The sequence below is a fragment of the Myotis brandtii genome, unplaced genomic scaffold (assembly GCF_000412655.1).
Source record: "Myotis brandtii unplaced genomic scaffold, ASM41265v1 scaffold94, whole genome shotgun sequence".
Taxonomy (NCBI): Eukaryota; Metazoa; Chordata; class Mammalia; order Chiroptera; family Vespertilionidae; genus Myotis; species Myotis brandtii.
Genome location: NW_005371876.1, coordinates 1,484,021 through 1,507,616, shown reverse-complemented (window position 1 = coordinate 1,507,616; position 23,596 = coordinate 1,484,021). Strand labels below are relative to the sequence as shown.

Sequence of the window (23,596 nt, the reverse complement as noted above, 5' to 3'; positions counted from 1 at the left end):
GAGCATCAACTAGAGAGGAAAAATGGAAATATCAGAACATCTGACTTTTAAAACCGCAATTTTCCAGAAATAACCCAAGTTTTATTATATAGCAACCTTTTCCTAACATGCCTAGGAATCATTTTCGGGAAGGAACAGATAAAACCTTAAATCTCTGTATTAGTTACACAGTTATTGTTTTTGTCTTACAGAACTGCGACTTGTCTGGGTGTGACCTTCAAGAAGCCAACCTGAGAGGTTCCAACGTTAAGGGAGCTATATTTGAAGAGATGCTGACACCACTCCATATGTCACAAAGTGTCAGATGAGAATTTAGGGCTGGAGGAAGATGCTCAAAATGAAAATGTTTTCATTATCACTTTTATTTCTCCACTCAGTTGTCTAGAAGACATAACACTGTAAGGAAATTAAAAAGACAAAACCATTTAGAGGATTATGCTTGTTCTCAGTGGTGCATAAGGGAAAAAGTGGCTTTTCCCCACATTCTGGTTTCACCAGAGAAGCACTCATTTACCAGCTGTAGGGAGGCTAGGTTAGATTGCTGCCTTTAGAGTGGAGTGGGGGGTTCGCCTGGCTTTATGACCGGGAATGGTATCTATCATATTTGCTTTAAATAGGCATGATGTGGAATTACCATCTTGGTTTGAAATGCATTTGAGGATTTTCATTTATGAGAAGCACAACCTATGAAATTTTATTTATTGAGTCTCTAGATGCATATGGATATTTAAATTGTTAAACTTTATGAAAATTGCAAGAGGTTGTTCAGGTTATAAAAAGCTTTAGGACTGCCTCCCTTTACCTGTCACACCGGGTGAATATGGTGAGATCAGACTCCCAAAGGCTCTCTTTTAAGGTTCATTTTAATAATGGTTATTTTTTTAGAACAAAATAGTAGCTGAATTAAAGAAATCCTCCATTCTTACTGGGTGAGACAAGAGTTGAAAGAAAGACATCATTGTACATCATTGTCAGCTGAAGTCACAGTGGAACTCTGTAGTAACAACCTATAGGAACAACTTCTAAAGGAGCACTCTTCAGAATTTCAATCTAAGCAAGTTCCACTCAATGCAGATCAGGCAATCTTTTATTTACACTACCAGCCTAGTTTCCTCCTATACAGTCAAAACAAGCATAGGAAGATATTTCAAAACCAAAAAACCAAGGTGTGTTACTAATATTTAATTCAGTGGCCAAATAGTTTAAACAGGGCCAGCTTAGAACTAGATACTAAGTCTCAATCCACTGCAATCAAATGCTCTAAAATATGAATGGGTATTGCAAAGTCATCTTTTAGATAGCTAGAATTGCAGCCAAAACCATACAGTGGAGAATGAGGGATTTTAAACTGACTGTTCGATTATAGCCACCAAAAAAACTTAAAAACATTTGGCTGGTCCAAAATGTAATACCAGTCAGTCAGCACCTGTGGTTCTTTAACTTATATTTTCTCATTTGGTTTTGTTTTAATAGTTTTAGCCTCGTTTTCTTGAGTCATTATCTCTCTGCAGCAGTAGAGATGGGCCTGTACTTCCTCACCAGTAAACGGTGTCCTTACATCTGCCCCAAGAGCAGGAATAGTGCTGTATCCAAATGGATTCCGAATTCTCCAGACTCATCAGTTGAGGCAGTGAATTATTAAAACCCACTTTGTATCCTTTGGGAGGATGACATGTCTTGAATATTTACGTAGCTTATTCTTCTATATATACATATGCAAAGCTTTCCTTACGGTAAAGGATATACACATAGTGGGAGGAAATCAGGCCTTTACAGGTAAAGGAAAGCAACTTCAGAAATGAATTATTTTCTTTGCTTTATTATTTTTACCAAGACAGAGAAGTATTGTATTGAGAGATATCTATTTTCATAATCAATATGTGCCTAAATTATATTTAAACCATTTCACTCTGTAGTATATTTTCAACAATTATAGAAAATGTGGTTCATCTACTTAAGGGTACCTCTGTAGACATAACCTGAAAGTGCAGAAGAATCTGAAAGATGAAATATGATAGTCTTAGAAACTGCAGAGTTCGGGTCTAATGTATACTGCATTAATAAACAGTGTGAAATGTTGAAAAGGAGTTTCTTGTCTGGCTTTTGAAAAGCAACACTTTCTAATTTTTGCTCATATTTCTTCAGTATGTATTGATGACTAACCTGAGGGTCTGGGTGGAAAAAGAAATACAGCATAACGCTTACTATGGGCTAGTTTTTTTTATTTATTTTTAAAAATTGATTTGAGAGAGAGAGAAACATCTATTCATTCCACTTATTTATGCATTCACTGATTTATTCTTGTATGTGCCCTGAGTGGGCACCCCCAACCTTGGGGTATTGGAATGACGCTCTAACCAACTGAGCTACCCAACCAGGTAGCTCATTAACTTATTGGCCCTGACTGGTTAGAGCAGTGATGGCGAACCTATGACACACGTGTCAGAGGTGACACGCGAACTCATTTTTTTGGTTGATTTTTCTTTGTTAAATGGTATTTAAATATATAAAATAAATATCAAAAATATAAATCTTTGTTTTACTATGGTTGCAAATATCAAAAAATTTCTATATGTGACACGGCACCAGAGTTAAGTTAGGGTTTTTCAAAATGCTGACACGCCGAGCTCAAAAGGTTCACCACCACTGAGTTAGAGCATAGGCCAATCTATGTGGCTCTCTCATATCAATGTTTCTCTCTCTTCCCACCCTCCCCTCCCCACCGCTTCCACGCTCTCTACAAATCAATGGAAAAATATCCTCCAGTGAGAATTAACAAAAAAAGAAGAAAGGGCCATTAAAGTAAATTTATTTGTTTAAGCATTATTTTATGATCCCCTTAAAATCCACCAACAGGAAGAAATTTCAAAAAAGAAAAGACTGCCTCCCAAAATTCATTTAATTTGTGTCACTCTAGCTGATGAGCATTACCAATTAGCTTTATTAGGTTGTTTAAATATGTTGCCCCCCGCCCTCCAAAACATTCTTGCCTGACCACTAGAGAGAATTTTAAGGAGGGAGGAAAGTTTCAAAATAGTAAAACTTCCATTAGGCCTAGTGATGAAACCTGTCCATATACAGAGGCAAAAATACAGTTATTGTTGGAAAGAAGGGACAGAAAAATGTTTTATAGCTAAATTATCTACATGTATAAAATTTAGTACTCTACTGTGTAATTGTTTAGAGCATTATTTTATATTATGCTGTAATTTAGCCTAGTAATTTAGCCCACCAGCTTCCACACTCTCTAAAAATCAATGGAAAACTACAGTTTCAAAGAAATTTTAGTAGGAAATAATGTAAATTTATTTCCTTATGAAGTTACCATCACAAACCAAGATTTGAAGATTTTCTCCAGTTCATTTATGAATTGGCTATTTATACTGTAAATCTACCCTCACGTCAACTTTAAATCATCTTTAAAAAAAAAATCCTCACCCGAGGATTATGTTTCTGTTGATTTTAGAGAGGGAGGGAGGGAGACAGACAGACAGACAGACACAGACATCCTGCAAACCAGGTATGTGCCCTGACCAGGAATTGAACCTTCCAACTTTCGGTGTAAGGTACAATGCTCCAACCAACTGAGCCACTCCGCCAGGACTAAATCATCTTTAATATATGAAAAGCCCTAGAATGTTATTAAATCTCCAATGAAGTATTATTTTTAACTTTTTAAAATTAAAAGGTACACCTCTGCAAAGAAAAGCAGTAACTTTATTTTCTGTACCAAGCACCTATTCGAGGATTAATTTTCTGAAACCCTTTCACAACCTTAGATATGTCAGCAGGTGTTCAGGAGTTCTTCCTGCTGAGATTTCACATTAGGACAAAAAAAGAGGTTTGCATCTGTCAGTCGACAAGATTACTAAATCACCATTGTTGCATATTAATAATTTAAAAGTGTTTCTTTTAATGCTGATAATGAAGCCATTTTCCCTCTAAAGCCATACTTTGTTAGGAACTTTCTAAATTTAGAAAAAAAAATTGTAACTCTAAAATCCAATTATTTGAACCCAGTTTACTAAATTTAGCTTCATGGTAAATTGTTCTGTCCTTGGAACTACATAAAAGTTCAGAGTTTGTCACTAAACATCAAGATCTTGTTAATTGCATATGTGATGCCCTATTTGATGCTATAGAAAATTAAACAAATCTGACCTTTGCCCTTGATATCTGTGACCTACTACAATACTAATGCAGACTTAGAGTGCATAAAGCATACTGAATGAGTTCATAGAGTATGTGGCTATCTTCATCTAAAAACTTCAAAGCATTATTCAAGAATGTAATACCAGCTGATAGAAATAAGAAATCCAGTGATGCTTAACCCGAGCTAAGTGGTCAGTCTGACAGTAAGGGCCAGCAGTCCTTCCTCCCTTCTCTTTAGTCCTAACCAAAGACCACATCTGTTCTGCAACACTATTAGAAGAAGCACATCTCTTTCAGCAAACAGGAAATCAACTGGACAATTTCAATAGACACTGTTCACACATAATGAACTTTTGTTGAAAAGTAGCTTCTCGTTATCTTTCTATTATGGTGAGATGATAGTCCACTCCTTCATGTCAGAATGGGCCTTAAATTATTCAAAGAGTATAAAAAAATAATCACTTACGTTTTATTTTTAGAATTTCCATTTGCAACTATACTTTAACTTGTCCTGCAACTTGTCCTGAGGATCTGACAGCCTCCACAGATGGATGAACAAAGCAGAGAAGTTTATTTGGGCAGGACACCATTGCTCTTTTCTCTGAAATCCTTGCAAATGTGATTGTTCCAGAGGACACTGGGCAACAACTAATTGATTAGCGTTCTACCCAAGGAGAAGCTGCCAGTCCTGGCTCTATAATGACCAATATCCAGTTATTTTGAACCATTTTACTATATGTCATAACAGTCCTTACAGCCAATTGAACATGAAAATTTAGTTCTATGTCAGATTAAACATATCTTTGTTGCAGAAATAGAGGAAGCATTAGGCTTAATCTGGTTAAAGACCCTTACTTTCATTCATTTATTCATACCTGTATTTATTGAATGCTAACTACGAATTTATTTATTAACAGACTAGAGGCCCGGAGCACAAAATTCATGCATGGGTAGGATCCCTAGGCCTGGCCTGTGATCAGGGCCAATCTTCCCCAGCTGCCAGCAGCCAGCCCTGCCTCCTTCCTCTGCTGCCACTGGTCCCCCTCTGTGTGTGGGACTTGTGTCCACCGCCACCCACCCCCAGTTCCCCGTTCCCCATCGGGCAATTGGAGTCTGCCGGCCCGGTTGCCCTCTGTGTGGGGGGCAACTGGCAGGGCAATTGGGGCCCCACTCACACTCGCCTTGGCCTGGCGCCACCCACGTCCACCACCATCCACTCCCACTTCCCTATTCCCCATTGGGTCATTGGTGCCTGCTGGCTATGGGGAGGGACTGAGAGGTTGGCCAGCAGGCCCCGATCAGGTGATCGGGGTCTGCGGGCTAGGGGCAGCTCCTGCGTTGAGCGTCTGCCCCCTGGTGGTCATCACATGTCATAGCGACTGGTTGTTCGGCCATCCCAGTAGATTTGCATATTATGCTTTTATTATATAGGATGTTTAAGATGAAATCCTTGACTATCATGAGTCAGAGCCAACTGGTAAATTAGAGAAAGACAATATGTACTGAAATAAATGTAATAAAGATCAATGGTTCACTGTCTTTTAAATAATTGTACTGTGTAAACAACATATCCAAGGGCTCACTGCTGGGTTGAAGCATCTATACTAATAAAAGGGTAAAATGCTAATTAGACCAGATACACCGGACATCATTCTAGACGTCCTTCCTGACAAAGCCAGGGCCCGGGCAAAGCCACCCGGAGTCTCGGGTGCCTGCAGCTGGCCAGATGGAAGGAAGCCCAGGTCCTGGTTGCCTGCGGCTGGCTGGGGGAGGGAAGTCTGGGTCCTGGGTGCGGGGGCTGAGGCAGAGGGGTTTAGGGTCGATCAGGCAGGCAGGCAGATCCATTAGGGGCGATTAGGCAGGCAGGTGAGCAGTTAGGGGCATCAGGCAGGGAGGCAGGTGGTTAAGGGCAATCAGGCAAGCAGGCCAGTGGTTAGGAGCCAGTGGTCACGGATTGCGAGAGGGTGCAGCCCAGGCTGAGGGACCCTCCCCTCCCGTGCACAAATTTCATGCACTGAGCCTCTAGTCTATATATAAAATTTGGATAATGGTATCCATTTTGCAGGACTATTAATAATGAGTGAGGTTGGTCGTATAGCAGGAAACTATTATTTCTCATCTTTGTGCTCCCACTGCTTTTAGTACAGTGATTTGCATATTTTAACTGGGTATGTAAGCATTTACTGGAATGAGGCGAACTGTTGACCTAAGTCTGCTCTAGATGGTCTTGCGCTTAATGTATTCTAATTGCAATGTTTCTGTTTACATTTTTTATGCTATGGAAGGCTTTCAAGTCAAGGAGGGAGCCTGTTGGGTAGGAGACTGGGGGATTTTCCAACCCATACAATATACTTTAGGTTCTACATGGGCTTGGTGTAGTGCCTACAATCATTATTATTTATAAGTCAGTTCCTTTACAGATCTAAGTGCTGAGACCAGCTCCCAGGCATCTTCATGTCAACTTCTTTCTATAATTATTACATGGCCTCCTTTGTGGAAGTTTTTATGTGTGCATTCAACATCACTTAATCTAAGATAGCTATTGTCCTGGAACTTTTGATCTGTCAATTTCTTCAAGGAAAGCCATCCTGGCTAGATTTTAATCTCTTTGAATTGTGGCCTCAGCTATGAAAGTCTTAGCTGAGGTTTTAATGGGCAAGATTTAAGTAAATTTAACAGATATACCAGTGGGTGTTCCAATTACACACTCCATTAAAGGGCTTTATGTGAGGATTAAAAAACATACTATTAAAAAATAGTCCAAGTGCAGTACAATTTACCAGCGGGAAAGATTGCAGGGCCCTGGAAAAGATTCATATAAAAAAAGAAGCTAGGAAAATGAAAAGGCACAGCATTCAACACACTCCAGAGGAAGCGTGGCATTCTTTGGCTCTTAGCTCTCGGACAGGTAAAATGCTTGGTATTTCTAGCACTTCCTAAAGACTGCATGCTATTGTTTGTCTATGGGGCTTTTGCACCCTACAGGCTAAGTCCAGGTGTGACAGTGTCTAAAGAAACATTGACCTTTATGGCCATTGTCACCCCTGGCCACAGAGATCTAGCCTTTGGGGAGTTGCAACAGCTCACTGACCAGTATTTGATTTTGTCTTTAGCCTCTTCCCATCAAATGAAAATTAATTTGAAGATTCTTTGAGAAAACTCTACATATCGTTAGATCATTTGAGACCACCTTAGCCAGGGAGACATCTGGTCTGGGACTCAGTGCATTTAAAGGTGTTGAGTGAGTCCTTTCTCACTCTCAGACAGTCCAGCCAGCACCAATGCATGGAGACTAGAGGACAGATAGTCAACAAAATGTAATTAGTACCTAGTGTAGCCATTTAACGTCATAAAACATACTTTTTAGCCAGAAATTTTCAGTAGAAGCTATTTATCAGAGTAGATGGCCCAATTGCCTTTACCCTAGGAATAACAAAATTGAAAACCAATGACAAAAGGGGAAAAGGTTAAGACAAAAGGTGAACTTCATAAGGGAGAAATCATGAATTTGGATAACAAAATAATAATGAAAATAAAAATAGAATATTTTACTTTAAAGAACTGCGTTGGTCCCCAATGGTTAGGAAACTCAAGATAAGCAAGTGGGTATGTACCCATGTGTGAAAATTGTAGATGACTCCTACCCCCATCTTCCATTGGGTTAGTGACACAACTGTTAGGCTTTCCACCAAAGAGGTCTTTTTTGCTCAACCCGGTCTGGGTCTATTTTGATTGTTGCATTGATGTTTATTAGAATGGAGCCAATACCAAAACTTCTAGCTGGACTTATTTTGTTGACATTGTGTGTGGTGAGCTGCTCCAGCCAGCACTGGTCCTACGGATTGCGCCCTGGAGGAAAAAGAAATGCAGAAAATTTGATTGACTCATTCCAAGAGGTAAGTCTCTCTCACCTTCCAAATGAGACATGGCTTATTTGGCTCAATAATCAAATATAGTAACTATACTCGCATTCTGGGTGTGTCCACAACACTAGACTCCATCCTGGGTATTCCGGGGGTGATAAGACACTTACACAGTGAAGTCCATTCCTGCTTTAAATTCAGATGAGGACCAATAAGGCAAAGGAAAGGAACAACGCCAAGAGAATACAGCAACAAGTGCACAAGGTGTGGTACTCAGAGCACACAGAACTGCCAAAGGAATTAGAAACAACGGATGGAGCCAGGGTCTCTAGGGCAAGATAATCCTTGAGAGTTTGAAAGAAAATCTTAGAACTTCTGCTTATGATTTTTTCTTTCTTATTTTATCTTTTAAAAAATACCTACGATTTATGTCAGCAGCACATTTTTATAACATAAATACATATCCTTATCAAAGGTGCATGCTCTATAATTCTTTTTTACTAATATGGGTATTTATGCATAGAAGCCAGAGGCTGCTAGAGCAGAAGAGTTAGCAACTCAAGGAGACAAAACATATACTGGAAAGTATGCTGGATTTCATTTCATGTAAATTCGATTTCAGTACTAACAGAGGACTTGGTTTGTTTGGTTTCCTTAATTTATAAAACGCAACTTCTTGGAATGTGAGGATTCCATGAGAGGGGCCATATATGTAGCTGGTTAACCCCCCAAAAAAAGTCAGTGGATTTATAAAAAACAGTTCTTGTTATTATTTGTTTTTTAATTAATGGGAAATAAACTTGGCCCTAAAGGATGTGTGATTCGGGGCTGGGACACTTAATATAAGCCTGAAAATGGGAAACTTAACGGGAGAAACTTAAAATCACTGGAAAGAAAATCTCACTTTTTGGAGAATAATAATTTGTATGAAATATAGACGCCCCAGAATTTGAAGTTTCCTTTACACAAGATTGTATGTGAAGCAACTCTCATTTAACTATGACACACTTACTAAAAATTAGAATATAAAAATCAACCCTATTCATAACTATAACTCTGGCATATTTTGGATACTGTCTTCTCCTGAGTTAGAAGTGCCTCATCCTCAGCATCTCCAGAGAGGAAATCTCTGCTGCCTCCCCAGCACCTCCACCGCTTGGCAGACGTGTGCTCCTCAAGCCCCCATCCCAATCCCGCACCCTTCTCAGTCCCCCATCCACCTTGACCCCATTTTCCACAGATGATTTTCAGTGGAAACGGGAAATCCTGTTTCATGTCTCTATCTCCATCTCCAAGAATCACATTCTTTTACTTCAGAGAGCCGAAGAGGTTGATCAGCTAGCAGAACCTCAACACTTCGAATGCACCCTTCACCAGCCACCTTCTGCCCTCAGGGAGCTGAAAGGAGCGCTGGTGAGTGACAGTGAAAATAACGCCCTACCTGTGTAGGCAGAGGTGTCACAGATACACCTATACATGCTATAGAAAATTAAACAAATCTGACCTTTGCCCTTGATATCTGTGACCTACTACAATACTAATTAAACCCTGCCCTCAGGGAGCTGAAAGGAGCGCTGACCTACTACAATACTAATTAAACCCTGGGTCCTGGTTTGGCTCAGTGGATAGAGCTTCAGCCTGCGGACTGAAGTGTCCCCAGTTCGATTCCAGTCAAGGACACATGGCCAGGTTGCGGGCTCTGTCCCCAGTGGGGGCATGCAGGAGGCAGCCGATTAATGATTCTCTCTCATCATTGATGTTTCTATCTCTCTCTCCCTTCCTCTGTGAAATCAATAAAGATATATTTTTTATATATGTATATTAACATGGGCTTTAGAAATGGACCGGCCCCTGGGTACCACCTTGTCAGGAGTCCACTTAGGGCAACCATGTTTCAGCCACTTCGTGACTTCCCTTCCTGACTGCCTGAGTTCCTCCTGTGGTAGGGTCCTCACTATCTCACGACAACCCCTCTTGGTGGTTAGAGTACAATGGCTGGAACCTTTCTTTTTGTTTTCTTTCATAAATGGAATTGAAATCACCCTGTAACCCTTATCTGCTAATGTTGGCTTTAGCCTTTAGGATGATGGACAAAACAAATCTCTTCCCACTGCTCCATGTCATTCCTTCAGTGTGTCCATATATTCTTCAAATATACACCCCAGACTCTTCTCTAGGTAACCATCCCTCTCACCAATTTTTCATTTGTCCTGGTATGGCATTGTGGTCCCTGGGAAATGCAGAAATCAAAAGTGGCGCCCTAGCCCAGACGGTGTGGCTCAGCTGGTTGAACGTCATTCGATGTACCAGGAGGTTGCCGGTTCAATTCCTACTCAGGGCACATACCTGGGTTGTGGGTTCCATCCCTGGTTGGGGCATGTCTGGAGGGCAATCAATCTATGTTCTCTCTCACATGGATGTTTCTCTCTCTCTCTCCCCCTCTCTCTCCCCCACCCCTTTCTCTTCCTATCTCTCTAAAAACACTAAGCATATACTTGGGCAAGGACTTTAAAAAATGGAAATATAGTAACCCAATGTAGACTTGATTTTTTTTAAAAGTACAAAGAGAATTGAATATAGAAATGGAATCTTGAGGTCTGTGTGGGTGTTTTCTGAGCCCCATGTCCACCTGTTTGTATAGTTAGGAGGCATGGCAGGTAATGATGTTGTGCCAGGAGCAGGGAAAGCCTGAATAGATCATATGTGAAGTTAAGCTATAGTTTTGGTTTTCTCCATTGACTTGAACTTCCACACCCATAGGAAAATGAAAAACGCAGGCAGGCATCTTTATTTCCTTCCTCTTTCTAATCCTGCTTACTGCATGATAAAATACTATAGCAAGCACTAAAATTTCCCAAACATGACATTAGAAGGAATTGAAGCAAAGGCTTGGTTAATAGCAAACTGATAGTCCAGACCCTTCTTTCGCCGTCTTCCTCACGTCCTATCCTTAAATTATCGATGTAGATTTTATTATAAATAACTTTAAAAAACATGATTGTATATCTCTTTAGCATTTTCTAGTGCACAAAACAAATGAATCTTTTATTTCTATTTCAATGATTTAGAAATAATGTATCAAAACATACATAATGAAATTTAGCCAATAAAATCAACCCTGAGCTATTTGTTACTCACATATTTTTCAGGAAAGTCTGATTGAAGAGGAAACTGGGCAGAAGAAGATTTAAATCCACTGGTCCAAAAGGAATGACAACACAAGTATAATTCTAACTTTGAAATCTGTGACCCATTTAATATCTGTAAATTGTGTGAATTTCAGAAATTCTTATGCCAAGGTGCATGTATTTCATAATGAAGTAGTGTAAATAAAGTGGCATAAATGTTAACGAAGTCTTTCTCTAACTCAAACCTCTGGTGGGGGAGGGCTATTGTAAGCCACAAAGGGGACTCCTCCAGATGTGTCTACCGAAGCAGAGGAGAGGAGAGAGAACACAAAGTCAACACTACTACACTACTGTTGGCCAGGAATCGCAGGCTCTCCTCCTTCGCCCCCCTGTACCCACAGGGCAACAGCCCCATGTTGGTCTGGGCCAAAAAGCTGATTCAGCTACAGTGTCCTATGGAATTGTAGTTTTATTTTGACCATACCCTACAGAAGTTAGATGGGGTCAGAATGTAATTCCTTTCACAGTCAATTAGAACCTGAGAGAGGCCTAGAGAGGCCTCGCTGGGCTCCTAGTCCGTTGCTTCTTCTGCCCCATGTGGTCTCTCCAGGTTCACCAGAGCAAGTGGTGCACTCAAGTTTTGGGACCAAGACCTAAAAGTAATAGTGTTCACCTGCCTGATGTTTATGTTACTTTCCTCTGCACTATGGAGTGTAGAGTCAGTTGAAGACAGGTGTTCCCTTGGTCAAATAGCATTTGCCACCATTCATTCTCTACAAAGAGAGCCAGGTTTTGTGCTAGATACATGCATATTTTCATTACCCCTCATAATGACCAGGGAAAGTAGGTATTATAGTCTTCCCTTTGCAATGAAGAAACTGGGGTTCCAATAGTTTGAGACAGACCCACTTCACTGTGTCGGGTCCCGTGGTCAGTGATTCTGTATTGCACCATTATGAGCAGCCAATGGACTTGGACCTGGGAGCTCAGTTATTTTGTTAATTGGAGCTGAGAAAGGATACTGAGGCTCCCGTGTCAACTTAGTTTTACTGGTGACCATTTCTCCATGAGGTCCCAGACACTGTAACACTAACATTCTCATTTATCCCTATAACTCCAAGAGACTCAGAGACCATTTGGAAAACTCAAATTTCAGATTACTTGTTTGGTGTGACAGCAACAAACTGTGCCTGTATTCACATGGCAAAGACCTAGGCCTTTTTTTCCTCTTTTAATCAAAGAGATGAAGCCTTCCTCCTCCCCTCCCGGGCCCTATACCTCTGAAAAGGGCAAGAAAGACCTATATTAAGGAATTTAAATATGGGTCAGAAACATTCTATGGGGGAGAAAACCTCCCCTTTTTAGTATAAATATTCATTACTGTACAGTGCTAGATTTTCCAAATATCACCATTTGCAGAATCTCTAAAACTGAATCAAAGACTTCTCCACTCCCACTTTAATAAAATTAGGCAGTCATGTGGTCTATACTCTACTTTATGACACATCACCCCCAGTAGGGTGCATGCAGGAGGCAGCCAATCAATGATTCTCTCATCATTGTTTCTATCTCTCTCTCCCTCCCCCTTCTTCTCTGAAATCAATAAAAATATATTTTAAAAAGTTTTTAAAAGGCAACATATTTTATACATCCTGTTTGGAGTCTCAGGTTTCCTTTGCCAAAGCCTGTCTTTGGGACAATTTCTTTGGAGCCAGCTGTGGGCCTCCCTGAATGGGATGTATGCCTGATGCTGATGTTAGAGGCTTGGGATGGCATCCAGTAGTTTGCAACATGAACATATTGGATAATTTAATTCTCAAATGCCTAAGTGACTGAGGGGAAGGAAAGTAAAAATGACCCCTTTATTAAAATTTTAAGCATTTTCCTAAATCTGAAGAACTCTCTAACTTATCAGTGTAGTTTGAAAAAAGGCTGCATCGTTTCAAAATAGAAGTTGGGGAAACATAAAACATGATAGATTTAATTAGGCAAGTTCTCAAATATATATGGCTTTAAGTGAGAAAGGAACAGAAAGAAGAGATTGAAAAGAGATCATTTTAACAGAAGTTGTAATATTCTAGAGATGATTGGGGAAAAAGGCAAGAATTATTGTATGAATAGCCGCGCTTACAAATTTTGACAGGGCAAGGTGCTCTAAAAGAAGTATTTTTCTCTTCTTTTCTTTTTTTTCCCAAATCAAGTCTTTTTTTTTTTTAAATCCTATATAATAAAAGCCTAATATATTAAGTGTCCGGTTGTCCGGTCGGCTGTTGAACCAATCAAAGTGTAATATGATAATGATATGCTAAGGTCACTCAACTGCTCACTATGACATGCACTGACCACCAGGGGGCAGACAGTCGACTGGTCGACCAGTCGCTATGACTTGCACTAATCACCAGGCGGAAGATGCTCTGACCAGTAGGTGATCTTGCTGCTGGGGTCTGGCCAATTGGGTCTGAGTGAGATGGGCCGGACACACCCTGGATCCCTCCCGTGGTCCCTCTGTGGCTGGCCAATCTCCAATGTCCCTCCCTGGCCCCGATAATGCACTGGTGGGGTCCCTCAGCCTGGCCTGTGCCCTCTCACAATCCGGGACCCCTCGGGGGATGTCGGAGAGCTGGTTTTGGCTCAATCCTGCAGGCCAGCTTGAGGGATCCCACTGGTGCATGAATTCATGCACTGGGCCTCTAGGACTATATAATAAAAGGCTAATATGCAAATTGTCCCCTCGACTGGTAATTCGACCAGGAGTTCAACCAGTGGATGGGGCCGGCCCGCCAACTACCTGCAGCCCTTCCCCCCAGCTGCTCTGATCAGGGTGGACCAGCTGGACCCTACCCATGCATAAATTCATGTGTGTGTGTGTGTTTTTATTGATTTCAGAGAGAGAGAGAGAGGAAGGGAGAGGGATAGAAACATCAATGAGAAACATCAACATTAATCAGCTGCCTCCCACACACCCCCTACTGGGGATGGAATCCACAACCTGGGCATGTGCCCAGACTGGGAATCCAAGTGATCTGGTTCATGGGTCAATGCTCAACCACTGAGCCATATCAGCTGGGCTAAAAGTAGTATTGTTCAATGTGGACCTAAACCCCAAGTGATTTCCCAGATCTATTGATTCAAATCTGAATTTTTAACAAGCATCTGATGAGTCTTATGTACACAGACAGTGGAGCATTTTTGCTCTAAGAAGCAATAGATTGCAAATGTTTGAAAGAGCTGAAACATTAAAAAATTCTTATGCATAAAGCCAGGACTTAAACCAGGGCATTTAAGAAGCACACCTTGAACACCAATTTCCTAAAGCTGTCATTTCCTACAAGGTAGTGGTTCTCAACCTTGCCCTAATATTGGAATAACATGGGGAGATTTAAAAGAAATAGTGAATGTCCAGGTCCCACTCCTTGCCCCCAGAAAATCTGATTTCACTCATCTGGATATATCACCTCTTCCCAAGGGATACTATTGTCCAATCTAGTTTGAGAATTGGTTCCCATCCTTTCCATCTAAGTTATTAGACACTCCTTTTAACCTCTTTTTTTCCCTTTTACCTCTGCCTAATTACCTGTGGTGAGTGAGTAAAGAAATAGAACGTATTGTATTGAATGAACTAGTCAGCTCAGATGCCAAAGGGATGGATGGAGAGGTAGGGGCAGGGAAAGAACCAAAAATTTGCAGTTTTATTGCTTTGAGGCAAAGATAGTCATCCCCCCAGTACAAGTTTAATAGACCTGCACTGAAGGAGGCCAGAAGGGTGGGATGTGTCATAAAGGAGGCTTCAATAAAAAGGAGTTCAGAAATTATTTCATTTCATTAACATACTAGAGGCCCAGTGCATGAATTCGTGCACGGGCGGGGTCTCGCCAGCCTGTCTAATGGGGGCCGATCAGGCCCAGGCCAGCAGGGAGGAGGACGTGGGAGGTTGGCCTGCCGGCCCCACCCCCAATCAGGGTGGGGGGCCAATCGGGGCCCCCATGTGTGTCATAGCTACTGGTCATTTGCCATTCCGGTCGCTTGGCTTTTATATATATAGATAATAAACTGAACACACAATGAACTTTAAAATGCACTTCCATTTTTAATTTAAAAAATAAATAACAGCAAATCTGAACACAATTTTTCTACTTCAGTGCACATTTTCCTAACTGTCCATGTTTGAATCCCAAGTAGTTTACAAAAATCATGGCAACAGGGCTTTTGACAAAGTTGAAATGAACAACTCAAAACATGGCTAATGGATGAGTTTGGGCAGGACTATCGGAGAACAACTTTGGCTGGATTATTAAGAATCAGCCTGAAATCATCAACATGGAAGGAAAACTTTTTCCTTTTGTAGATTAGAAGTGGCGTTCCACTCTCAACCCACCCAAAGAGGAACTTACCTTTTCCAACTTAATTTTAAAATCCTACTTGGTCATGGTGTAGAGACTTAAAAGCCTACAGAAACTTCGTTTCTTTCAAACTCACCTTCATTTACTTAGAATAAAAGAAAGCTAGGGTTGAAAGGATTCTAAAAATTATGCAACCTCAGTATGTATATATATTTTTTACATGAGGAAACTGAGGCCCAATATGACTGGACTACATATTGACTTGCCCAAAAGTACGCTATTGTTTTGTGTTGATGGTGGAGTTTTTCTTTTCTTTTCATTACACCTAAGAATGAGAGGAAAGAAGGAACAAATTTGAAGTCGATTACGTCTGGATCCAAGAGGTGGTGACATGAGTGTATACCAGTTAAATGTCATCCATCTGTACACTAGGATTTGAGCACTTAACTGTATAAAAGTTATGCCTCGATTTTAAAATAAGGAATGGCCCCATGATCTGGAGTAGCTAGAGGGGAAGGATTCTTGCAGCTCGGAAAGCTAACAAAGGTAGATGATCTGAAATCCTGCTTTAGTTCTTGTTTTTCCTTAGGGATTTGCAGTGTGACCGCAAGTTTTGAAGGGTGTCCCTGACAGGAGAAAATTACTGCAATTCTGGAGTCAGGTGTGAAGGTGGAGGGGAGGGCAGCATGGCCCAGGAGCCTTATTTATTTCGGGTTCACTTTCCTTTAATACCACTCACTTCCCATCCCACAACACAACAATTTTTGTATCCTGGGGCTGCTCCCACTGAAGACATTGAACTGCCACTTCCTGGGGGTCTAGTACAGTGCCTGCCATTGAACAGAAGCCTAATATATGTTGAATGAAACAATTCTTGAAAAAAAAATCAAAGCAAGAAAAGTCACCAGGACAGGGAAAGGAGATTAAAAATATCTCATAAACCAATATTCACTAGGGTTGTGACAATTTGGGGCTAATTTCAATGTTTTTCAATACTCCAGAGTTCTTCTCAGGGAACGTAAGTTCTTTTTTTTTTTTTAAATATATTTTATTGATTTTTTACAGAGAAGAAGGGAGAGGGATAGAGAGTTAGAAACATCGATGAGAGAGAAACACCGATCAGCTGCCTCCTGCACATTCCCTACTGGTATGTGCCTGCAACCAAGGTACATGCCCTTGACTGGAATCGAACCTGGGACCCTTCAGTCCGCAGGCCGACACTCTATCCACTGAGCCAAACCAGTTAGGGCAGTTCTTTTTCTTTTTATCCTTGCCCTCATCTCTCCTATATTTAACAGAATCAAGGCATTTTTTGCAGCCTTCCTCTGTGACTTCAGCACACACCTTATTCATGACCTTTTTTCAAATATCACTCTTCCCTACCCAATCCAATGGCTTCCCAAGGAGATGAACCTTCCAATGTCCTGTAACCTATTATTCAGGACATTACCTAGAATCCCTTCGGTTCAGCAGGAGAGACCCTATGTTCCCTTTAATGTGGGGAAGGAACCACATGGGAAATGTTATAAGAAGAAAGAGAAGGTATCTGGCATGTGTGCACCAGGACTCGCTCCCACGCTGCAGGAACACGCTTGAGTTTTTCCTTCTGTCCCCAGTTTACATCGTTCTATCTTAATGGCAGCACGAAAAGGGGGTGAGGCATACGGGTCCCCTCCAGCCAGTGTGCGGGGCAGTTTCTCAGAAGTGGCTCCAGGCTCTGCCCAAGCCCTGCATGGCCTTTCTGTTCCTTCTCTTTCTCAGTTTCCTTCGTTTTCTTGAGTTCTTTCCACTTACTAATAAAATCCCCTTCGGTTCTTATCACTGTATCTCCAGTCATAAGTAATTATGTAAAAGGCTCCACAAGATGAGAGGGACTGTATGTGCAGAAGTAACCGGCACTCACATTCCAAATGATCTTAAAAAAATACAGAATATCAATAATACTCCGAGAGAGGCCCAGACCTTATTCTGGCCGAGCAGAGAAAAGAAAGGACCATTAGGTGAGTGCCTACTACTTCACATGTTTGATCTCATTGGAACCTCCCAGCATCCTGTGTGGCAAGTATTATTCCCATTTTGAGAGGTGAGGAAATGGAAGCTCAGAAAATTTCAAATAATTTGAGGGAGTTTGATGATTTGAAACCAAATGGGTTTACTTCCAAAGCCCAGGCTCTTTCCATTACACCACGTTGTAGGTTCTCGTGGGTGAAGAAGACCAGCCCTTTCCCCACCATTTTAAATATGCATAGTCATGCCCGGCCACAGCGGCTCAGTGGTTGAGCATCGACCTATGAACCAGGGAGGTCACGGTTCGATTCCCGGTCAGGCACATGCCTGGGTTGCGGGCTCGATCCCCAGTCGGGGGCATGCCGGAGGCAGCCAATCAATGATTCTCTGTCATCATTGATGTTTCTCTCTCCCCCTCTCCCTTCCTCTCTGAAATCAACAAAAATGTATTTAAAAAAATAAAATATGCATCCTCATTTCTTGAGGAACGCAGGATATATCTGAGAGGTCTATTCCCCTGACCCTGTGGTGAATGAGTCTCTCTCTCCTAAAAGAGGGGTGGCCAGACAAGCACACAAACACCGACCCAGGCAAACAAACCCAAATCCTCGGAGGGGAAATTCTCTCTGCCTTGAAGAAAGGGGACTCTGCCACGTATAGGAGAGGCCCTGTTGAATCCCCCACATGTTGACCTAGGGGATCCATAGTCAATAGGTTGTCTAGTTGGCCACAAACACCAAAGTAGGATAGAAATACCTGGGCCATTTCCGTTGTTGATCTAGCTAAGGGTATGCGTTAAAGAGTTTGTCAGCATTATCTTCTACATATAAGTGTTATCTGGGTATGGCCTCAATTAGCAAGCTGGGTTATTAGTAAGAGTCTCTAGTAGGATTATCTGTGTTTAACCTCAATTTCCTTATCTACAAAATAAGGGGGTTGTTTGAATGACTTTTAAGGCCCTTCTATCTCAAAACATCTTTAATTTTGTGTGGCTGTTGATGTGTGTGTAGGCGATATTTGATCACCTAAATCACATTAGTACCATAAACACATAATCAAATTAAATCCACAATCAAGAGGAATAAATAATCAAAAGGCGGTATTGCACTGTATTCTCCAGGGTAAAATCAGGCTGCAGAGAGGGGCTGCCGAGCCATCCAAACGGGGGCTGGAAGAGAAACTGTTGAACCCGGGCTTCTAAGTCCCTTATATCCAGTGATTTGAGCTCAGAAGAGCTAACAGGACAAGAAACTGTTTGTGCAAAAGAAAGAATTTTGAAGGAGTCACAGTAGGAAGGCACCACTGCTGTGCAGTGAGGGCCACCAGTGGGGAGTGGGGAGGACCCCCGAGGGCCGCGGACAGCTTCCCTGTTACACAAGTGGGCGCGGGTGAGGGAGACAGGAGCTTGGGGCTCACGAGAGTCCATGGTTTGTCAATAATGACAGCCATTCATACTTGAGAGGATCCAGTCTTCATTAAAAAAGATGTTCTTTTCCTCAAAAAAGACATAGTAGACATAGAAAGTTATAATTATTTCAAAGTACTTGATATCAGTCTCTCCCAATAGGTTATATGGGGTGGCAGACGTCCACGTGAGAAAACTACGCCACAAGCACAACTGTTCAGCAGCAGCAGAGCAAGAAATGCGTCCAAGGAGTGGGTTCCTGGGGTCGCTCCAGCCACCACAGGACTTTTCCAGGCTTTAGCAGGTCCCGCTGGCTCTGCGCTGAGGCTGAAATTTAATGATGGGGAGGGAGCTCGCTCTCTTGAGAAATGCACAGGACAGGTCAATTGTGGAATTCCACGTGGATTAAAACTGTCGCATGGCCTCAGGCACGATCGGACAGAAGGTAGGAAAGAACTAAACGTTATGAGCTGGTGAGCCTCCTCCCAGAACAGGAAAGGCAGTCAGCAGGGGCCCGGCTCCGGGAGGACACGGCCTCAGCTGTCCAAGGCGCTCTGTGTTTCAGAGGACACGGTCTTCACTGGGGTCCAGGCTCAGAAGAAAGGACGCCGGATTTCCGAGCTTTGGGAGGTGGTGGGGGTGGGACTTTGGCTTCTCTTCGCATGGGCAGTGGGGGAGCAACCTGAGGGAGCAAGGGAAAGGAGACATGAGTCCTCTTTCTTCCCAAGCCTGCCTTCTCCACACTTCAAGCTCTGCTTCAGCTTCTAGCTAACCTTTGCCAAGTGGAAAGGGAAGTGAGGCTGAGTATCCTCCCTTGTTTGCCTTGAGTCTGTTATACCCCAGCACTGATCTATCCCCAACACGTGGGTACTGGGCGCTCAATAACATTTGTTAAAGGAATGAAGGCAACCTACCAGAGGCCATTCCGGAATGACGGCCACCCACTCAGAAGTAAACTCCTAAGTATAAACCGGAACGCTGCCTGTTTCCCCGCTCCACCCTGGGTGGGGAACGGAAACGCTCACGCTTCCATCAGATGAGAAGGCCTCCCTGCGCCCGCTCCTTCCCGCTGAAAGCTGCCCTAGCTTTTATGGTTTCAGGAAGAACCAAGAATTGAGCAGTGACAAGTCCTATGGGAAACCTGTCCACTAAAAAGCCTGGAAAGGCCAAGGCTGCGTTCCCACGAGGGTGCTCTCTGGCCCCAGTGCCCATACCTCCGAGGAGTTCCTCTGGCTGCTTTTGGGGGGAGGGGGAGGAGGCAAAGTAGCAGTCACCAGCGCATCTGTCTGCAAAGATGGGGAGCCTAGAAAGGATACAAAGGAGATGAAGACAGAAAGAATTCATAAGGAATCTCATGGAACTTCTGGTTGCCATGGTAACACCTGAACCAACCAGCCAAATTGCTAAGCTCATAGTCCATGCTTACTACGGACGGAATGAAGACCTGCTCACCCCTAGTGACAAAGGCAGTGCCCTTCATTCCCCGGAAGGCTTCACAAGAAGCTCTGCTATAAAAATTCCACTTTTCGTTCAGGGTTTTTACCATTAAACTGATGAAGAAAACATTTCCTAGGACTTAGGGTATTACTCTGTTCTGACGTTCCCCAAGTGCTTAAAAAGTCACATAGTCGGTGGCCTATAAATACGAGTTAAATTTAACTGAACTGTCTGTTTTATCCTTTAAAGGGTACGATACCCACTTCCTCCAGGAAATCTCACCTGCTTCTCTCTAGCTCTTGGTTGACCACTGTCTCCCGTTTGGTGCAGCGACTTACCCTGCAGTGCTCCCCTTACCAAGGGTGCCTTGGAATTCTCCTCAGGCCGTGTGGCCGCGAGGAGCTTATGGGCCTATTTCTTGCCCTCACTTTGGACCCTTCCCTAGATAAGGTACAGGGCTATCTAGTCAGTAGGTCATAAGGAACTTGCATCCTCTCTGGTCCTGCCTGGATCGACCTCATTTAGACTTTCATAATTGGAAAAGGGAGTGACGCCCCTTGGAGCACTAAAGAAAAGGTTAATGAGTCCTAGTAACCCGAGGGCTCCTTGGCTTGACAAGGACTAGTCTAACTGCATTATACCCATGACCACTGAACTGGACCAGCTTTACATATACCTTGTGGCTGTTTTGGTAAAAAATTGCTCAGATTCATAAATATACTCCATTCTTAGTAAAATGAATATAAAGGATTCATAGACAGGAAAACCTACTGCCCTAGCTGGTTTGGCTCAGTGGATAGAGCATCAGCCTGTGGACTGAAGGGTCCCAGGTTCGATTCAGGTCAGAGGCACATGCCCGGGTTGCAGGCTCGATCCCCAGTAGGGGGCATGCAGGAGGCAGCCAATCAATGATTCTCTCTCATCATTGATTTTTTTCTCTCTTTCTCCCTCTCCCTTCCTCTCTGAAATCAATAAAAAAAATATTTTAAAAAACCAACAACAAACTTACTTAGGGTCCTCGTAGCTTTAGGAGTGAGGGGAGGCGGGCTCAAGGGTGTTGACGGAGGAGGTGAAGAACCATGAAACGGTGTCAGCCGATTGTCCAACAGCTGGAGACTCTTTGGCCTTTGTGCTTTTCTGGATGGACTCTAGCGTGGGGGTGGGGGAAACAGGAAAACGTACTCACGGTGAGGACGGCTGAACTCATCAATGCTGAACAACCTTGTCTGCTGAGCAGAAACGTGTTAAAGGCGTAATCCCAGGAGCCATTTTAAGCTTAGCACATTCCCATGAGGTGGCCACCCTGACAAAGACACTAACAGCCATTCCCGAACCACAGAGTGTTTCCTGGCCGGCTGTGGACTTGGTTTTGACCACAGTTGGATTGTGTCGTTTAGGCTGGAAGGGAGCCACCCTGATTCTCAGGGAAAGCTGGTCTGGCCACACTTGATGTGGCTTTACGGAAGGAAAAGTACCTTTTATTTTTTTTTAAGTTAAAAGAAGAGAAATGACAATGTTTAGACTGACTCATAGAACATGGTGGCGAGAACCACATGTTTACACTGTGGCCCAAGATCTTACGCCATTGTTGACTTAGAGACTCAGATTCTCTGAACAGGCTTTTCTTAGCACAGGCTGAGAACTGGCCCTGCCACAGGCTGCGGGTCCTGGGAGAGCCATGGCTAGGCTTCTGTCTGCTGACTCGGAGCTGTGAGGTGAATGGCAATGTCCCTGGCTACAGGGAATGCTCTGTCGCGTCCCCCCACCCCTTTTCTTACCATCAGATCAGGCTCTGGCGCTTTCTCTGCAATGACCTGGGACTTGCTCAGGCTCCATTCTTTTCTCTTGGACTTGCTGATCCGGTTCTCATTGTCCTCTTTGAGGGGCACATCTTCCACTCGGGCACCTGACGAGGCCCTGCGCTCCACAAGTGGCTCCAGGACCGACCTGTCAGCAGAGAACACGGACATATCACCAAACACTGGTCACCCAACAATCCAAACTTACTCCAAAAAGACCAGGGGTGATGACTCCTTAACCTAATCTTGACCTGTGACCTCCCTCTCAGGTTCTAAAGCTGAATTTCCAGCTGCCAACTGAACTTCTCAAGGTAAACATGTACAGAAGTGAGACCATCCAAAGTACAGGAAGAAAATATTAGTGACTATTTTATCTCAGGAAGAGAAGGTCTTATTAAACTTACAGGCAAAGACAGAAGTCACACAGTAAAAGATCAACGGGCAGCTTTGTGTAGAAGATAACAGCACATGCTCTGCAGTCAGACAACCGTGTTCAAACCCTACCTATACTTACTTGTTGGATGACCTTGGGCAGATAACCTTGTTATACCTCACTTTCCTTATCTGTAAAATGGGGGTAATAATAGTACCTTCCTTGTAAAGTTATTACAAAATAATCTGAGTATTCCTTAAATGGTTTTTAATGGCAATGAGAGATTTTCAAGCACAGCAGTAAATGTTGATTCAAGAACCAAAATTAGATCCTATGTATAGAGTGAGTTTTATGAGAAACAGGAGAGTCTCAAAATATCACTCCACAAATTATTTTTTATTTACAAAGGGAAGAATAGTAACTACACAGAAAAGAAAATGAACAAACCCTTAATCACATGATCAATTAACATCACCATTAAGAGAAAAAAGGACATAATGTGCTTCTGGATATAATACTGGAAAAGAACTCATCACACAAAATTGTATAACCTGAATCCTAAGCATAAGGAAACTCCCGAGTGAAGGGAGGTCCCATGAAACAACTGCTCATAATCTTCAAAGATGTCAATATTGTGAAAGACAAGGAAAGACTAAGGAAACTGTCCTAATAAAGAACAAAGAGACATGGCTAAATACCATATATGATCCTGATTGGATCCTGTTCCTGAAATTGCTATAAAAGACATTGGAAAACTGACAAAACTGCAATATGAATTGTAACTTAAAGTATTATGTCAATGTCAAATTTCCAGGCTGTTCTGCAGGGAGTAGTTATCCTATCTAATAAAAGAGAAACATGGTAATTAGCCGTACATCCGTTACCCTTCCCATTGGCTAATCAGGGCGATATGCAAATTAACTGCCAGCCAAGATGGCGGCCGGCAGCCATGCACTGAAGCTAACAGGGAGGCTTGCTTGCTCCAGTGACAGCGGACTCCAACGTTCCCCGCGTAACTTGCCGGCCTCTCAGCTGCAACTCTAAGCAACTATGTTGCAAATATAGAAGCTAAACAAAACCCCAGAAACCTGC

At 42.5% G+C, this 23,596-nt stretch overlaps 3 protein-coding genes and 1 long non-coding RNA gene across 7 annotated transcripts in view; 2 read left to right on the top strand and 2 right to left on the bottom strand.

Moving 5' to 3' along the window:
• KCTD9 (potassium channel tetramerization domain containing 9) overlaps window positions 1-2,084 on the top strand; it is a 44,724-nt gene extending 42,640 nt beyond the window's left edge. For both annotated transcript variants that reach the window (XM_005885924.2, XM_014533095.1), the window contains one exon: window positions 192-2,084. In XM_005885924.2, the coding sequence (XP_005885986.1) occupies window positions 192-308 (117 nt within the window). In that variant the 3' untranslated portion in view covers window positions 309-2,084. The remainder of the gene's footprint in view (window positions 1-191) is intronic.
• Window positions 1-2,452, bottom strand: part of LOC106724712 — a 6,930-nt gene extending 4,478 nt beyond the window's left edge. The window contains exon 1 of the long non-coding RNA XR_001360552.1: window positions 2,332-2,452. This is a non-coding gene — a long non-coding RNA (uncharacterized LOC106724712). The remainder of the gene's footprint in view (window positions 1-2,331) is intronic.
• Window positions 2,453-6,123: 3,671 nt separating this feature from the next.
• GNRH1 (gonadotropin-releasing hormone 1 (luteinizing-releasing hormone)) lies at window positions 6,124-11,365 on the top strand. 3 transcript variants are annotated; one of them, XM_014533086.1, is made up of 4 exons: window positions 6,124-7,060; window positions 7,907-8,048; window positions 9,312-9,428; window positions 11,165-11,365. In XM_014533086.1, the coding sequence occupies exons 2-4, from the start codon at window positions 7,908-7,910 to the stop codon at window positions 11,204-11,206; spliced, it is 300 nt and encodes a 99-aa protein (XP_014388572.1). In that variant the 5' UTR covers window positions 6,124-7,060; window position 7,907; the 3' UTR covers window positions 11,207-11,365. The 3 variants fall into 3 exon arrangements, with proteins under 3 accessions (XP_014388572.1, XP_014388573.1, XP_014388571.1); XM_014533087.1 differs by lacking the exon at window positions 6,124-7,060 and having other exon boundaries at window positions 7,896-8,048; window positions 9,333-9,428; XM_014533085.1 differs by lacking the exon at window positions 6,124-7,060 and having other exon boundaries at window positions 7,896-8,048.
• A 7,088-nt stretch (window positions 11,366-18,453) lies between these two features.
• The window catches only part of DOCK5 (dedicator of cytokinesis 5), a 160,760-nt gene continuing 155,617 nt past the window's right edge, over window positions 18,454-23,596 (bottom strand). Inside the window, exons 48-51 of the mRNA XM_014533084.1 lie at window positions 22,111-22,279; window positions 21,342-21,480; window positions 20,110-20,198; window positions 18,454-19,577 (exon numbers count right to left, since the gene is read on the bottom strand). Of these exons, the coding sequence (XP_014388570.1) occupies window positions 19,473-19,577; window positions 20,110-20,198; window positions 21,342-21,480; window positions 22,111-22,279 (502 nt within the window). The 3' untranslated portion in view covers window positions 18,454-19,472. The remainder of the gene's footprint in view (window positions 19,578-20,109; window positions 20,199-21,341; window positions 21,481-22,110; window positions 22,280-23,596) is intronic.

Coding starts and splice junctions, on each gene's coding strand:
- GNRH1 (XM_014533085.1), top strand. CDS start 7,896: ATGTTTATTAGAATGGAGCCAATACCAAAACTTCTAGCTGGACTTATT. Junction 8,049..9,311: donor TGATTGACTCATTCCAAGAG/GTAAGTCTCTCT, acceptor TCCATCTCCAAG/AATCACATTCTTTTACTTCA. Junction 9,429..11,164: donor GGGAGCTGAAAGGAGCGCTG/GTGAGTGACAGT, acceptor CATATTTTTCAG/GAAAGTCTGATTGAAGAGGA.